Here is a 15,651-nt window from a genome sequence, read left to right on the forward strand (position 1 = left end):
GAGTCTTAATTATTAATCATCTATAAACTTTCACAAATAATGTATCTATTAAATATTAAATATAGAAGAATTGATTTTATATTTATTTTTTTGAGTTATGTCAAAATAAATGCGTTTGAAGTTGTCTATTTTCAGCTACGTTGTTTATTTCATAATAATTAATTTAATTAACATCATTAATGTTAAATATTTTATTTTTAGCTGCCCATCTGTAAATAACATTTTGAAAAGGGAATTTTTCCGGAAACTGTCATGGTGCACAAACATCTAGATGCGACGTAGTCAACCAAAAATGCCTAGTGATCTACATTCTAATCTAGTCATTTTTAGGAATGCGTACAACAACCCTGCGACGACTAGAATTTCAAATACGCACCCTTGAAATGCTACAACGCAGTTCGTGTTTATGTTCGTCGGAATCGTGGAAGGTTGGTTTAAAAATGGCGCGCAAGATCAGAAAGAAAGGAGTAATTGGAGCAAGTGTGTCCTGAAGAAAAAATTATTCATAGAAAAAGAAGGAAGAAGCACGATGGCTTATAGTCAAATCCTGCGTTCCGATCTTCAGGATCTTCTGGATCAATACAGAAAAATACGCGATGTATGTATACAAGAATTGTGTACAAGAATTATTGTATACATCTTTATTTATATCTCAAGTGTCATATGAATGTTAAACTTCTACAACTCTGACAACACTGGCATAATCTGATGGCTATATCTGATAAATAGCTTTGAATTTCGATAGAAATGTGCAAAATTAATCTTTAAATAATTGTATGCGGAAAATTGAAAGATATATAGATGCATAAATAACAAAATTTTATATTTTATTTTATTTTAACCCTCAACAGGGTATATGTTAAAATTTTTATGTTCACTTTTTAATTCTACAATTTATTTATTTTATATATATATATATATATATATATATATATATCATAAGATTTAAATGAATCAATTTAATTTAAAAAATTTCTTAATAAAAGATATCCTTTTTTTATGCGCGGCAGGAATTTTCCGCGCTTTATAATTTCAGTGAAAAGCAGGAAAAGTCCTTAGAAGCCGAGCGCGAACGATCAAGAATGTTGCAGTACAGATTAAATAGAGTGCTTTGCTTGTTAATGAGTCGTGAGGAAAATCACAAGATATCCTTGGACAAATTGAAGAAGGAGAATAAACAATTGCACAATATAATAGCCACTACACAACGAGAATGCGAACGTGATAAGTTTCTAAACAATGACAAAGGTAATAAAAAAAAACATTCAATTTTTTAAAAATCTTGATTTGTTGTACATCTTTTCATATACATAAAATTGTAATTTAAATGAAAACTTTGAATTTTTAATTTTTTTTCAAAACTATTTTAAGAATGTTGTAGGTCTTTATACATGCATAAGAATTTAATAATAAAATTAATTAATAAAAGTTAATTGTATAAAAAAAATGATTTTAAAAAATAGTAGAAACGAAAATTTGCAGAAATGAAAATAAATAAGAGAATTGATAAAAGTAGAAACTAAAAGTTGGTTTGGTGCAGTTTCTAAATTGCAGGTCGAAAACGATTTTTTGCATATGCAAATGATACAGCTCGAGGAAAAGCACAGGCAACAATTAATATCGCAAAATAAACGTCACGAGGATGAGATTTTAGAGTGCAAACGTCATTTGGGGAATGTGGATATGAAATTACTTATGGTAATTATATTAATTACTTATTTTTTACACGCGTTTATTTATTTAATAAATTTATCGAATTTCTCTCTACATAATAAAACAAAAAGAGAAAAAATTCATTGATATAAAAATGGTTTATTTAATTGAATCTATTAATGTATTCAACGCATTATATCCTAAAGTATAAATTTCGATATATTTTTTTATTATGAAGAAGCAACATGTGGTCGTGGAGAAGTTTCAAGGAACGAAAAATAGATCAAAGGTTCATCCTGCTTTTATAAATGAAGAAAATGTGGAAAAAAAGAAAAATCGAGTTGGCAAGTAAGAAAAATTAATTTTGTTTTTTTAATTTATAGATAATTATTAAATAATAATTGCTATTGAGAACAGAATTAATATCTTTAAAACTTTGCATTTTAAAAAATTTCATCACAAAGAATAGAACAAAATGTATATATATATATATATATATATATATACAGAATAATTTATTAATAGTCTGTCAAGTTTTTTTTTAAATATATTAACTATTAAAAGGATTTTCAAAACAGAATTTTATTAATTTTTTTTAAATCTAGAAATTTAAAAATAAAAATATAACAAATATTATACACATGATAATATTATTATATAATTAAGTAATAAATATATACATAAAACAATTTGATGATAAAAAATAATAATGTAAAATTATGATTTTTTTAAGATTGCCTGGATTAGAAATAGTTAGAGTAGAAAAAGTCGCCCGTAAAAGAAGAAAATTATTTCTAAATGACGAGGAAACCGTGGTTGACATTTAAAAACATTATATACTTGCAAATTATCATATACACATATATAAGTATGAAAAGAATTTCAGTTTTAGTTACAACTTGCATATTGTTAATTATAAATATGCTATATACATATATATATATATATATATATGTATTTTTTGGTTACTTATTATTACGTTGTTTTGATCAAAGAATCCATAAAAAAGTTAATATAATTATAAATTAATAAAATAAACTAACGTAATATAACGTTTGAGTTACTGGCTAATAAATAATAATAATAATAATAAAGATGACTTAATTACAAGTTTTTTTCGGTTATAAATTCTTAATTAAAACCTTTAATTGAGCATATAACAGTGTATTATTTATGCTATATATATATATATATATCTCATATTATCGAGTAATTTATCTGTCCATTTCTGGTCCGAGAGAAGCTGATCCTTTTATTTTCTAATTCGACGATTGAGTGAGTTCCAGCTGTTTGTATAATCGATCTTTAGGTGGCCATGTGTGTTTAAATGTCCAATATGTGGTGAACAGATCGCTTCTGTTATATATCTATCTTTATCTGCATGAATTCCATACGGCCAGCATCTTTCTTCTTGCAGAGGATATCGAGAATACTCTTGAACAAATAAATTTACGTAAATCAATAGAGAAAGAGACAAGAAGAAGAGGAGAGATCCGTATACATAATTTAAAATTCGCAAGTATATTTCAATATATATGTATGTATTTTTTTGTCTTTATCTTTTCTTCAAATTAATCTGAATATAAAATTATAGGACCAAATTAATTTCCAAAGATAAAATCCATAAATGTTAAAAATTATACATTACTTATATTATCCACAAATCCATAAATGTTAAATCCATAGATGTTAAAAATTATATATTATTTATATTTTATTAAATATTAAATATCCCAAGTAGCAAACTGACGTCATTCGACGTTAAACTCGAGGTATGCCATGAATTAATTTTTTACATTCGTCTTTAAAAAAAGGAATGAACTTTGCATTTTACATAAAAAGAGCTTCAATCATGATTATACTTTCTGAGAACAACAGATGCGCGCGCGTGAACACCGCAAATTTCGCGCACGATTTAATATCTAGGAGAGAAAGTTTTACACGCGATGAAAATTACAATTACACGGTCGAAGATCGATTCCGTACATCGATGTACGGATTCGCGCACGAGCGCATCGCAACAGAGGAAATTCTTGCGACATCGTGTCGCGCCATAAGACATTATTAAGTATAACGACAGCACATATAAAAAAACTTTCTAACGCGTTACGGACCATAGAAATCGTTCGATTTCTCGAGGTGCATTTCGAATGGAAAACTATAGAAAATAGAGTATTATGCGTTCTTTTTTTTTCTTCAGATATATACGACGTGAAATCTGCAAAATTGGACTCGCGCCATATATTTGCCAGAGTGACATACATCTATCTGTTTAACGATTTTATTATATCTCTGAAAATATCAATATCATGGGCTTTAATTTCAGCTTTTCGTAAATTTAGTTTTCAGTAATTTCGATATAACACATTTTAAAATCTATAAAATTATTTAAACATTTCTACATTTCTTTAAAATGTAATTATCTATTAAAAGTTTTTGAAAGAGAAATTAGAAAATTAAATTTGGTATATATTTTTAGCATTTAAAATTATATTAAATTTTTAATTTAAATTTAAAAACCGATATTATTTATATGGAATAAATCAATATACTTTAATAAATCGTTGTTTTGAAAAAATACAGCTATAGGTCAAACGAACATATTTGAATATATAAATAAATAATTAAAACATATTTGTGTAGAAATGTCAAAGGGATCACATACTAATAAAGTGTTATATAATTTTCAGATAATTCCGAGCTGGTATAGACGAACCTTACCGAATAATCCAGGCGTGTAAACCGGAAACGGTGCAGTGTAATCCATTCCCTCGTCCTCGTAGATAGTTTGCTGATAATAGAAGCCATTGTTTGTTGGCTTAATTGGTCTACGGTACAGTTCTTGCGCATATGGGGAACCATCGTATTCCGGTTCTCTCGATGAAGGTGAGGCATACCTGGAAAATTCGTTCAGAAACCAATAATCGATTAAGGATCAAAATTGGCGAAAGAATCAAACGAGGATACTTACTAAACTTTATCTCGCGAAAATGTGTTATCATTATCGAAATTAAAAATATAATAATTCTCTCTTTAATTTGTGAAAATTGATTTATATGCACAGTAACTGCTGTAAAAGTTTCAGATTAATTGTTTTGTTCCAAGTTTTATTAATTTCTTAAATTATTATTGCCACATACAATTTAATATTATATAATTATATATATATATATATATATATATATATATAATTATATAATATTAAATATATAAATTGTATATGTGGCAATAATAATTTAAGAAATTAATAAAACTTGCAACAAAACAATTAATCTGAAACTCTTGAAGCAGTTACTGTGCATATATAATTGATTATATTATTGATATGAATATTAACGATTAAAATCAATTAATAATAATTTAATAGAATTTTAAGTTGTAAAAATATTGATAAGTATATTTAAATAGATTATTAAAGAGAGAGGATGTTATGATTCTAAATAGAAATTATACATACATATATTTTTGGCATGAAAAAGATTTCTTTTTCTTAAATTATATCTCGAAATAGGATGAGAAAACAACTTATATATATTCTTTTTAATTTTTAATATAATAACTTAATGTGTACTTGCAGACCCTCAATTTTACAGGATTTTCTCTCGTGTATTACCAGTATTCCGAGTACGTCCGCACATCGCGGGAAGATCGTTCCTCGTTCGTGGGAGGACGTCGCGTACGGCGCGGCACCTCGGCGACGCTGTGACGGCGCAGATAAGCGTAATTCTCCAGGTCCCACGGGTCCACGTAATGACGACCGCCAACATCGCTTCCGGAACTGCCGGAGGTCGAGTTTCGAGAGTCCACCGTACTCCAATAGATCGACGATTCCGCCGGCATTTTCTTCTATCTCGAGAATGCAATGAAGCTTTTTTGAAGAAAGAAAACATGTTAAATTCCTTTTGCGAAATGTTTCTTCCGGTCTTATGCAATATATTTGATTTATATATATTTATCTAAAATTAATTAATATTCTTAAATTAATTTTCACAAGTTATATTGATTTTTAATATCATAAAATTATCAAAATTGACTATTTTTTTATTAATAACAATTATATATATGATATGTGTGCAATACTCTATAAATTATCTATCGTCTTTCACTTGATAATTGACTTATTGTCATTTTCTGTTTTTATATATTTATTTACTTATTATTTGTTCATGAAAGAATGTCTTACCTTAATTGGAAATCTTCTTCGCACGTCTTTCCACGTAAAATTCTTTAGATAAAGATATATTCAAAATATTTATTACACTTAACAAATAAATACTTAATAAATTTTAATTCATCTTAATTCACTAATTAATTTCTTTCATTTTTTTTGACTTTTCTAATTGTAAAAAATATTCTTTTTTTCACGTTTTTTTTCCAAAATAATTGTACGTTATTTATTTATTACTTTTATATTTCTATTATTATAAACTCATGTGTATATATTATATAATATATGTGATCTTGATTAGATATTTACAAATTTTTTGTGATAGCACGCCGACTTCAGTTGCTCTTCCTCGTCCTTGTACGAGCCGCGCACGCTTCGAGTGCAGTTTTGCTTCTGCGGCCGCAAAAGCAGAAACATTTCCCGCTCTTCTTGGTGAAATCCTCACGTACACTTTCACGCCCGCATACGAATCTCGTGGCCCGACCATTCGCATTCTGAATCCTGCGATGATGTGTATATTGAGCGGAATCAGAGCACGCACGTGTACTATTCAAGGACACACTACTTTCGACAGTACTCGAAAAATGATTCGGAACTTTTTTCACGATTTATTCATCACATCTCTCTTATTTGAAAAGTAGATCCAAAAGACTTTGCTACGAAATTCGCACTCTGAATTCTAAATGGGTCTTTCATTTGAAGTACTAGCAGACATTCAATTGTTTCTCTTTAGATTCATGAAATTTTATATACATGATGAAATATTAAATTACTATACATATCTTCTTAAATTTGAATAATTAAAGAATGAAGGATTTTGGGATATTAAAAAATGAGGTATATCTGACTATCTCTAAGTATATAAATCAACAACTTTGACGTAATTTTTTTATTCATTCATCGTCAAACAGAAAAAAGGCATCCTAAAGAGATAAAAAGAAATGAGTAGAGTTGACTATATTAGCTTAAATAAAAAAAATTATGCTATTATTATGTACACTCTTGTTTGGTTTTTATATATGTAATAATAAAATAACTCTCGATATTCTTCAACGAATGTAGGAAGAAAAACTACATGTCATGATAATATCTAAATCCTCTAATCTTTATCTGGACTTACAGTTTTATTATGTTTGTTTTTCCTAATACTTTGTTCAATATCAGATATATCAGAGTTATTAATAATTGTTTTGTCTTTTTTAATCTTTTCCTCTGACTGGTAAATTTTTCTGTTCTTCGATATCTAAATTTATCTAATATATAGATTTTTCTAAAATTATAAATTCTCAAACTCTACAATCCTTAAATCCTAGATTCCTTAGAATCTTCAAAGTCTTTCCAATGTTTAAGTCTTTGGGATTTACGAATTTCAGATCACATTTTTTTTTTTAGAAACTTCTTAAAGATTTTTTTTTATATTTTTTAAACTTTAAATTCTGTAATATCCTTTTTTGATTTTTAGTTTGTAAGTTTTTATAAATCTTGAAATCTTCTAAATTTTCTACTGCAATATACAAAATATTTTATGAAACATATGTTAAATTTTGACACAAGTTTTTCGAAACACTGTATATGTATGTGTGTATGTTTTTGTACATATATCTGTTATGGTAAAATCTAAACTTAAAATTTAACTTAATTGTTTAATTAGCGGCAGATCTATTAGTAAGATTAAGATGTCTTTGAAATACCAAGAGATAATGACACGATAACAATGTTTGTTCTAAAACTACATAATTCTGATTTTTCACAAATTAAAAATTTATATTAATTATTTCATTAAATAATAAATGTTAATAAAATATATAAATATAATAATATATATAGTAATATATATATATAATTTATAAAGTGATATAATATATTTATATTACTTTATATATATTTTTATATAATAAAACTGAAATAATTTTTAACTATAACTAAAAAAACGTAGATTTGCCACTAATTATTTCACACATACACATACAATTTGCGTGTACAAACAGATATTCGAATAGAACAAACCGATAATAATTAACATGATGATTATCTTCACAATTATGCAAATAGAAAAAAAATTTGTCAAACAAAAGCTTTACGGTACAAATAAAGTTTCACAATATAATAATAATCTTATGCAATTTTGTTCGATAAATTTTCTCCCTATTCGCACCAGGTTTTGAAAAATGTTTAAAATACTAATTGGCCTAATTGCTAATAATTTATCTTATATATATAAACTAACAATAAGTATTATTTATAATCTCAACTTTCTTTCGACAATACTATCATTATAAATAAAGTGCAGCTTTTTTTATAACTGCCTCAAAAATTCATTAACAAGACTGCAAGTCTGATTGTAAGTCCAGATAAAGATCAACAACATATCACAGTTTCAGATTTATATTCGTTACGTCTTAAGAGTAATGTCATGCTAGTAGTATCTGCATCAACATCACCTATCGATTATGCACACCTGTTTTTTTACACCGTCCAAGCATCAGTCACATTTAACATTAAATTGTGCTATAGAACGGAATGCAAAAGCTCGACAAAGAAATCCACAAAGCAATCTCAGATCACTTTCATCGTTTCCTGATTTTCGAACTTTTTCTATCGCTTTTGTTCATAAACAAACAATTATAGTTACAGCTATGTCGCAGGAAGTTTTGAAACATTGACCGTGGTTATCTCATCTCGTCTGATCGAGCAATAACGAAGCTGCCATTTCTACATCGTACTTAGTCTGCTTCAGAGCGCTTTCGCACTGTTGTTTATTAGCCAAGCCCAACCTACAAAGAATGAAAGAATGAATCGTATCATAGCTTTCTCCCTTTTTTTTGGACACATTATAGCTTAACAAAAAAATCTATTAAATTTGCACGGCGGCAAATCTGTATAACTGTAATATATAAATGCCGAATCATGGTCTGTTTTAGAGCAGCGGAGGTAATCTAGGCGTAAATAAATCGATTCGCAAAGGAATATCGAGGTCTTTACCTCACGAGACTCTCGACCTTCGCCTGCCTGTCTCTCGCGATCTGCTTGGCGGCCTGATTCGTGTCCCAGCCGGTCGCCTGCAGCGCGGCCAGCACCTCCTGCTGCGAGGCGTCCGCGGCCTCCTTCTGCACCTTCATGATCCTGCTAGCTCGAAACTCATCGCTGAGCGACATCACCAGTTGCTGGGAGGCCCCGGTGAGCGGTGGACTAGTACCGGTTTGGTGTTGATTGACTTGCAGCAGGTTCACCTTGACGGCGGCCAGGTCGTTCACCGTCGACGATCCGGATATATTTCTCGCCGGCGTGGAGCTCTCGGTTTGCAGCAGATTCGAGGGTCCGCTCAAGTTGCACTTGGTAGTTGTGGAATAATGATTCGGCGTATAACCATTTTGACCGGATTTATGCGGGCTCCAGGTCGACGAAGAAGGAGGCGGCGGTGGTGGCGGATTGTAAACTGGCGGCTGCTTCAGATAAGGACTGAAGTCGCAAGAGTGTCCCTGGATAGGCTGATTTCTGCCAATCATAGTCTTTTGTTGCTGCTGATTGCTAGTCATTTCCTGAGCGTAATTTTGGCTCGTCTCCCCGCTCAGGTTATTAGAGTAGTAATTTCGTAATATATTCTGCTGAACAGTCTTATTGTACAGAGTATTGAATTCGTTTTGAGACAACTGCTCCAGATTAGGTACCTGTAAAATATTTAGAACTCGTTTGAGTTTTTAAAATCTCATCAGATTTTAATAAGTATCGTTACACAAAATGTTATCATTTATTTTTTTACGTGTTGTTTAATCTCCATTTTGCAATTATTATATAATCTACTGGATAATTACGAAAATTACATACCGTTTGTTTTAATTCGGCGTACACTTGCTCGGATAAAAGCGTGGCGGGCTTCAAGTGTTGCAGTTGCTGCAAATCGTTCTGTATGTGAGCGATCTTGTGGCTATTACTCGCGCCAGACGACATTGGCACATTCTGAGGAGGAGTCTGATGCAAAGCGGCGCCGCTCTGATTCTGCAAGTAATTCTGACTCGTCGTCGGACAAGTCTGCGCTTGACTGGCGAAAGCGGCCTTGGAGATATTGCAAGATCCGTACAGAGAGGATTCGTTACCGGAAGCGCGATTGGCAGTCTGAAGCAAACTAAGAGCAACGCTCGATGTGTTGTAATTCTGGCTGCCGGATGACGAAGTCTGCGTCTGATTCAAGCTGGACTTAGAAGAGTTCGCGACATCGTATTGAGGCTCGTTCGTGACACTGTTAGTGGCAACCTGCAACAAATTGAAGACACCCTGGCCGACGTTCGACGAATTTTGAAGATAACTTTCAGGGTTCGCTGAAGAACAAGCTTGAGCTTGATTAAAAGTGGTCTTGGCGAGATTGCTGGGACCATGTTGAGCCTCGTTCGTGTTGCCAGCGATGGTGCTGGTGGTTCCGTGAAGCAGATTGATATTACCCTGATTGATATGCGTCATGCTTGAGGGAGAATGATTATGATTCGACGAGCTAGCTTGTGACTGTGTGGAGATGGCTTTGGCGACATTGCTGGGACCATGTTGACCTTGATCGTTCGCACCGGTATTGATGTTGCGGATGACTTGATGGAGCAGATTAACGCTTCCCTGAGAAACTGGCGTTAACGTCTGACCTGCAGTAGCCAACTTGACCAGGCGCATGTTTTGATCTTGCTGGTCCGCCTGAACCTGCTTCCGCCACATTTTATCCAATACGTCGTCGGTGGTCAACTCTGAGCGTTGTTCATCCTGGGAACGCGGTTTCTGAATGTTCGTACTTTTTGACTGCCAAGAGTTTTGTACTTTACTAGTAGATGGCGTCGACGAGAAAGACGCTGGACGATCCGTCGTTGTCACCGGGGATTTTGATTTCTTGTGTGGCGGAGATTTCAATGCTGGAATAACGGACAAAGGTCTAGGGGCGTCTTCTACCGTCGTCGTGAGCTGCTGAGTCGACGCGGTACCCTGTTGTAACTTGTCCTGCGACGAGCGCAAGTAATTCGCGCCTCCCCGTTCCTGGGAGCTCTCTTCGCCGTTGGTAGAATTCGTGTTCTTCGTCGCCTCCTTCTCGCCCAAGTGCTTCTCCAGCTCGGCCAAGAAGGTAGGATCCAGCTTTCTCGTCACATTGGCACTAGAGTTGGAATTTAGCGATAACTCGTTCATACTCCGTGCGAGCTCGCAGTTGGATTTTGGCTTGGACGGACTCGTGTTTGGTCCGATGGAGGGAGGAGGTGGCGGAATAGGAGCGGCTACGACGTTTCCTCCATCGGTGACATTGGCATACGTCTGCGCGGCGGAAGAATTCCGTAGATCCTCCGGCCAGGTAGACCAGTTCGAGCTGCAAGGACTAATCTTGTCTATCTCGCTATAGTGATTCGCGTCGTCACCTTCCGCATTCGTGTTCACGTTCAGATTCACCGCGTCCTGCCGACACTCTTTATTCAGGTTCAACGAGTACTGGCGAGCTTCCTGCAAAAATAATAAACAGAATATAAATAATTAGAGTTGAATGTCAAGTATCGATGTAACTAATTTGGCGAATTACTTGGAAAAATTATTTTTCAAAAATTTGTAATTAATTTCTTGATAAATATAATTATTAATTTTTAAATAATCAAAACTCTAAGATAATTTTGTGAATATACAGCGCTATTTCTCAGTTTTGTAGACCATTTGTATTAATCTCTATTTATCAATATCAAGCAATCAATACATTCAATATTCGCGGCTGAAAATTGATGGAATTTATAAATAAAGATGAGACTTTCAATATGTACCTCTGCATCAGCAGAATCAGCAACGAAGTTCGCGGCGCCTTGAACGTGATCGCCTCCCGCATCTTGATTGTCCACATTTCCGTACATCTGCGTCTGCAGATAGCGATTGGCTTCGGTAGGCACATGACTATAATATCGCGAATGTGGCGGCTTCATGAACACCGCAGAAGTATCGAAGGGATCGGAATACGCTGGATCCACGTTCCCAGGAAAGTTGGCGTACGTCCTGCCTTCTTCGTCCTGCCAGGAGAACTTCTCACCGTCGATGGGCTCGTCTAAAATGTTGACCACTCGCCTGCACGCGACTTCCTCCTGCGCGCTGGTGCTCGCCAACTCCTCGGCGGACAAATCAATCAAGTTACCCTCCTGGTTGACGCTCGAGGTCGACGTGGTCGGCTGCGAGAGCTTGATCGGACTCGATCGCACGTCGTTGCGCAGCTTCGTGTAATTGAACTGCTTTCTGGTGCGCGGTGTGCCGCAAGAGAATCTCTTCTTTGTCGGATTGTCCGTCGCGGCTGCAACCAACACGTCCGGTGGATCCATCGGGTTCCTCAGGTACACGTCATCGATGTAGACGGGGCTACCCCAGCTCTTGCCGAAAGGCGCGCCATGTCCCGTATGAATGAACGAGTTCTCCAAAGGTTTGCTGATGTCCGTCGGTTGTTTTCGTCGCATTGGATCCACCAGGCAGCGCGGAAAGTGTGCCACTTGGAAGGTCCGCTGATTTTGACCCTTCCACCAGTAGTTCTCCGGACGCCCATCGATGATCGCGATCTGGTCTCCCGGTTCGATGGACATCTTGCCAGGTTCCTCGAAGGCGCTTAGAGCCTTCATTACGGATGGCACCATGCCGGTCAGGGATTCCTTCAGCGAGGCGAACGTTGGCCTCTCCGAAGGTTCTCTCGCCCAGCAACGGAGCATCAACTCGTACATGTACGGAGGCGTCGCTTCCGGCTCGTGAAGCCTCTCGCCCTCGCGATCGATCTTCCGTAGTATCTCGGAGCCGTTCAGACCCAGCCAGGGTTCCTCGCCGAATGTCAGCATCTCCCAGAGCGTCACCCCGAACATCCAGACATCCGACGCGTGGCTGAATTGTCGAGCCTTCAGAGACTCGGGAGCGCACCAAGGAAAAGGCACTTTCTTGTGTTCGGTCATGACGTAGCAATCCTCTTGCTGAGGAAGCGCTCTCATCAGCCCAAAATCGCCGATCTTGACTTTGTCGATCGTGCTCAACAGAACGTTTCTGCACGCCAGGTCGCGATGTAGAAAACGCTTCGCCTCCAAGTATGCCATTCCTGTAGCGACTTGCAGGGCATAGTTGCAGAGGGTGAGAATCGAGATTCTGCCGCACTGCTGCCGCAAGTGATCGAGCAGGGCGCCAAGGGGTGCGAGCTCGGTTACCATCATCATTGGCTGCGACAACACCACGCCGTACAATCTAATGAGATTATGATGATCCAAGGTGTGCATCGCCTGAACCTCGGACACAAAGTCCTCTATGACACTTGGCTGAGAAAGAGCGTCCGCCTTCAGGACTTTCACGGCGACAGGCAGAGTTCGTCCAGAGGGAGAGGTCCATTCCCCTCTTCTAACCACGCCAAAGCTACCATCGCCCAGTTTCACGGACAATACCACGTCCTTGTCCTGTATGAGACACGTCAGTGCTGAGGAGGTCTCGATGGGCTGAGAAGCTCGCTTGCTGCTCTTGCTGCTACTGCCGGGTTTAATTTTCGTGATGAGGGTCTTCTTCCATTGGGCGCTTCGTCTCTTCTTCACCGCGTCCAGCAAACGCCTGACACCGGGTTTCCCCAGACCGATCTTTTCCAGATCCTCCGGCTGAACGTAATCGAAGTGATGCAACCGAGTGATCTGCAGGTCGTCTCGTATTCGCGTGAAGAACTGGGAGAGCTGCACATCGTGCAACAGCTCCTGAAGCCACTCCGTACCCTCGTCTTCTGCCATGATAACTACGCTGCTGCCTTGCTCACTGAGACATCCAATACTCTACAAATGTGTACGTACAAATAAATGTCTTTAATATACGTGCATATATATATGGATTTAAGAAAGCTTTTTCAGGTTTTCAAAAGATCTCTCACTTTTTTACGGTAACATTAATTTTCTCTCACAACGTGAAGAAGAAACAAATATTTGTTACATGTACATTAGTTTTAATACTTTAGATTAAAGATATGATTTCTGAGAAATGATAACACCAAGAAGAAATATTTGAAATTTTTTTGAAATTGAAACTTTCTTTATACAGTTTTTTAAAAATATGTCGTACACTTAAATAAAACTTTCAAACTGATATATTTTATACATCTAGAATAATTAATATTAACATAGCTTGAGATACTAATTGTAAGTGAAGAATATTTGTTATTTAAACAAACCACTCCTTTTGTTATCTATTTCCAAGAATGGCAATGATTAATGATATTGAATATTTCATAAAATGTCGTTCAATTAATCTCTATATCATGTCATGGGCTTTTATATTAATTTTGAGTATCTTGGAAATTTAAATTTCTAATCCTATTAATTGTCTATTTAGGGATTTAGTCCAAAGTTTAATTTTTAGCATTCTTGTTCTCCAATTCATGCTTTAAAATTGAATTTTGACTTTTTAAAATAATAACATTCAATTTTTAAGATTTTAAAAACTTTAATTTTTCTAATTTAAGAATTTAATTTTAAATTGTGTTGAAATTTTAATTTTAATCTTAAACTAAATAAGCAAACTGTCAGCAGATGAATAACAAATTTGAGCGAAAGCTATAGCAGAGCAAATATGATACTATATTGATAACAAAAATCAAGCAGAAATTATACTCATTTTCTGCCATCACTGCTGTCAATTTGTTTGACAACTTCATTAGTTTTCAATCTATATTTCAGACTATTTGCTTGATTTTCACACTTTGACAAGCTTTGCATTTTTTGTTAGTATTCCACTGATAACCTTGCATAAAGCAAATTTCTTATGAAATCCCTTATCAGTCTTCTCCCTGTCGACAAAATTTGTAGTAGAAACTTGATAAAAGATCTTCTCTCTCTCCACAGCTTGGCTGTCTAAAAAATTCTATCCTCTTCTCTTTTCTTACTTTATATAAAAAAAATTGTAGAATCAAAAACAGTCAACAAGACAGGTGAATCTTCCAATACGAGTTCTCTTTCGTACCTCCTTAAAACAGCTTCGTGGGACTACAAAAGTACAAACCTGCGGATCTCGCTCTTATCATCTTTCTCCGTCCAGGCAACGTCGAGGATCACCCGGGGAAGGGAGAAAAACCGCCGACGCCTCCGACAAGGCCTCCTATTCGGGACGGATTTCCCGAAACGTCACTCGCTTCATTCAGGGCGCTCGAGAGCGGCCTTCGCTCGCTCGGAATCCCCGACGACGCGCACTTTCACCCGACGGTTTTCCAACGCGATGCATTCTCCAAATGACCGCGTCCTAACCTAAAAAAAGCCAGCCGCGGTTCCCCCTCCGGAAAATTAATCCCGTCTCCCGCGTACGCGGCACGGCCGCCGTTTCGTCGCGAACGAAGCTACGTGGGCTTGCGAGACGAGCCGTCCTCGCGGTTCCGCTTCCGCGACTTCCCGAGACGATTTTGCACGCGCGACGAGACGAGATACGAGCGATCGGAGGTGGGGGAAGAAGGAAAAAGAAAACAAAAAAAAAAAAGCGATCAAAATTGAATAATTCTCACCGTAATGTCACAAGCAGACTGCACATGCGCGCTGAATTCGTATCAAGGTTGCATTCTACAATCACAAGGAATTCTTTCTCGCGCATGTGCAAACGACATGACATTTCCGATTGGTCGATCTCTGGGGGATTTTTCAACGCTAGGCGTGTCTTCTAGTAACTCGGACCGTCGCAGCATCGAATGTGGCGCGTCGCATCTATAACATTTCTACCCCGTGACTGTCGGGTGGCGCGCTGGTGAGGGAACTGACAGCGCATGCGCGGCCGTGGAACGGAGCAGACGGCGCGCGCGCGCTTATTGGTGGGAGAGCAGTCGGCGCGCGCACGCTATTGGTGGGGGAGCA

General features: G+C 36.0%; 3 protein-coding genes across 11 annotated transcripts; 1 reads left to right on the forward strand and 2 right to left on the reverse strand.

Moving 5' to 3' along the window:
* The first annotated feature begins 154 nt into the window (after positions 1-154).
* LOC114935293 (uncharacterized) lies at positions 155-5,766 on the forward strand. 7 transcript variants are annotated; one of them, XR_014923982.1, is made up of 7 exons: positions 156-598; positions 1,011-1,248; positions 1,541-1,698; positions 1,892-2,001; positions 2,387-3,425; positions 4,344-4,539; positions 5,231-5,766. XR_014923982.1 is itself a non-coding variant. In XM_085479451.1 (4 exons), the coding sequence occupies exons 1-4, from the start codon at positions 407-409 to the stop codon at positions 2,003-2,005; spliced, it is 702 nt and encodes a 233-aa protein (XP_085335577.1). In that variant the 5' UTR covers positions 155-406. The 7 variants fall into 7 exon arrangements, 1 of the variants encoding a protein (XP_085335577.1); XR_014923984.1 differs by having other exon boundaries at positions 2,387-3,172; XR_014923980.1 differs by having other exon boundaries at positions 2,387-3,168.
* On the reverse strand, positions 2,622-6,649 carry LOC114935294 (uncharacterized). Of its 3 annotated transcripts, none has more exons than XM_029308100.2 (4): positions 5,837-5,891; positions 5,267-5,521; positions 4,375-4,550; positions 2,622-3,087 (listed from the first exon to the last, which is right to left on the reverse strand). In XM_029308100.2, the coding sequence occupies exons 2-4, from the start codon at positions 5,491-5,493 to the stop codon at positions 2,906-2,908; spliced, it is 585 nt and encodes a 194-aa protein (XP_029163933.1). In that variant the 5' UTR covers positions 5,494-5,521; positions 5,837-5,891; the 3' UTR covers positions 2,622-2,905. The 3 variants fall into 3 exon arrangements, with proteins under 3 accessions (XP_029163933.1, XP_085335580.1, XP_085335581.1); XM_085479455.1 differs by lacking the exon at positions 2,622-3,087 and adding an exon at positions 6,131-6,649 and having other exon boundaries at positions 4,418-4,550; positions 5,837-5,878; XM_085479454.1 differs by lacking the exon at positions 5,837-5,891 and having other exon boundaries at positions 5,267-5,557.
* Positions 6,650-6,695: 46 nt separating this feature from the next.
* Ack (activated Cdc42 kinase) lies at positions 6,696-15,294 on the reverse strand. The gene is made up of 5 exons (XM_029308026.2): positions 14,816-15,294; positions 11,593-13,596; positions 9,647-11,284; positions 8,804-9,489; positions 6,696-8,595 (listed from the first exon to the last, which is right to left on the reverse strand). Exons 2-5 carry the CDS (start codon positions 13,552-13,554, stop codon positions 8,496-8,498), a joined length of 4,386 nt encoding a protein of 1,461 aa, XP_029163859.2. The 5' UTR covers positions 13,555-13,596; positions 14,816-15,294; the 3' UTR covers positions 6,696-8,495.
* Positions 15,295-15,651: the final 357 nt, after the last annotated feature.

This window comes from Nylanderia fulva, unplaced genomic scaffold (genome assembly GCF_048542155.1).
Source record: "Nylanderia fulva isolate GAGA-0341 unplaced genomic scaffold, ASM4854215v1 Scaffold12, whole genome shotgun sequence".
In the NCBI taxonomy this organism is placed as follows: domain Eukaryota; kingdom Metazoa; phylum Arthropoda; class Insecta; order Hymenoptera; family Formicidae; genus Nylanderia; species Nylanderia fulva.

What these genes read in the sequence shown, in the direction of transcription:
- Ack (XM_029308026.2), bottom strand. Translation starts at nt 13,554, where the DNA reads ATGGCAGAAGACGAGGGTACGGAGTGGCTTCAGGAGCTGTTGCACGAT. An exon ending in CTGATTCTGCTGATGCAGAG is followed by an intron (nt 11,285 to 11,592) that starts GTACATATTGAA and finishes TTATTTTTGCAG; the next exon opens with GAAGCTCGCCAGTACTCGTT. An exon ending in ACGCCGAATTAAAACAAACG is followed by an intron (nt 9,490 to 9,646) that starts GTATGTAATTTT and finishes AATATTTTACAG; the next exon opens with GTACCTAATCTGGAGCAGTT.
- LOC114935294 (XM_029308100.2), bottom strand. Translation starts at nt 5,493, where the DNA reads ATGCCGGCGGAATCGTCGATCTATTGGAGTACGGTGGACTCTCGAAAC. An exon ending in CGGACGTACTCGGAATACTG is followed by an intron (nt 4,551 to 5,266) that starts GTAATACACGAG and finishes CGAATTTTCCAG; the next exon opens with GTATGCCTCACCTTCATCGA. An exon ending in TTACACGCCTGGATTATTCG is followed by an intron (nt 3,088 to 4,374) that starts GTAAGGTTCGTC and finishes TATTTGTTCAAG; the next exon opens with AGTATTCTCGATATCCTCTG.
- LOC114935293 (XM_085479451.1), top strand. Translation starts at nt 407, where the DNA reads ATGTTCGTCGGAATCGTGGAAGGTTGGTTTAAAAATGGCGCGCAAGAT. An exon ending in AATACAGAAAAATACGCGAT is followed by an intron (nt 599 to 1,010) that starts GTATGTATACAA and finishes TATGCGCGGCAG; the next exon opens with GAATTTTCCGCGCTTTATAA. An exon ending in TGGATATGAAATTACTTATG is followed by an intron (nt 1,699 to 1,891) that starts GTAATTATATTA and finishes TTTATTATGAAG; the next exon opens with AAGCAACATGTGGTCGTGGA.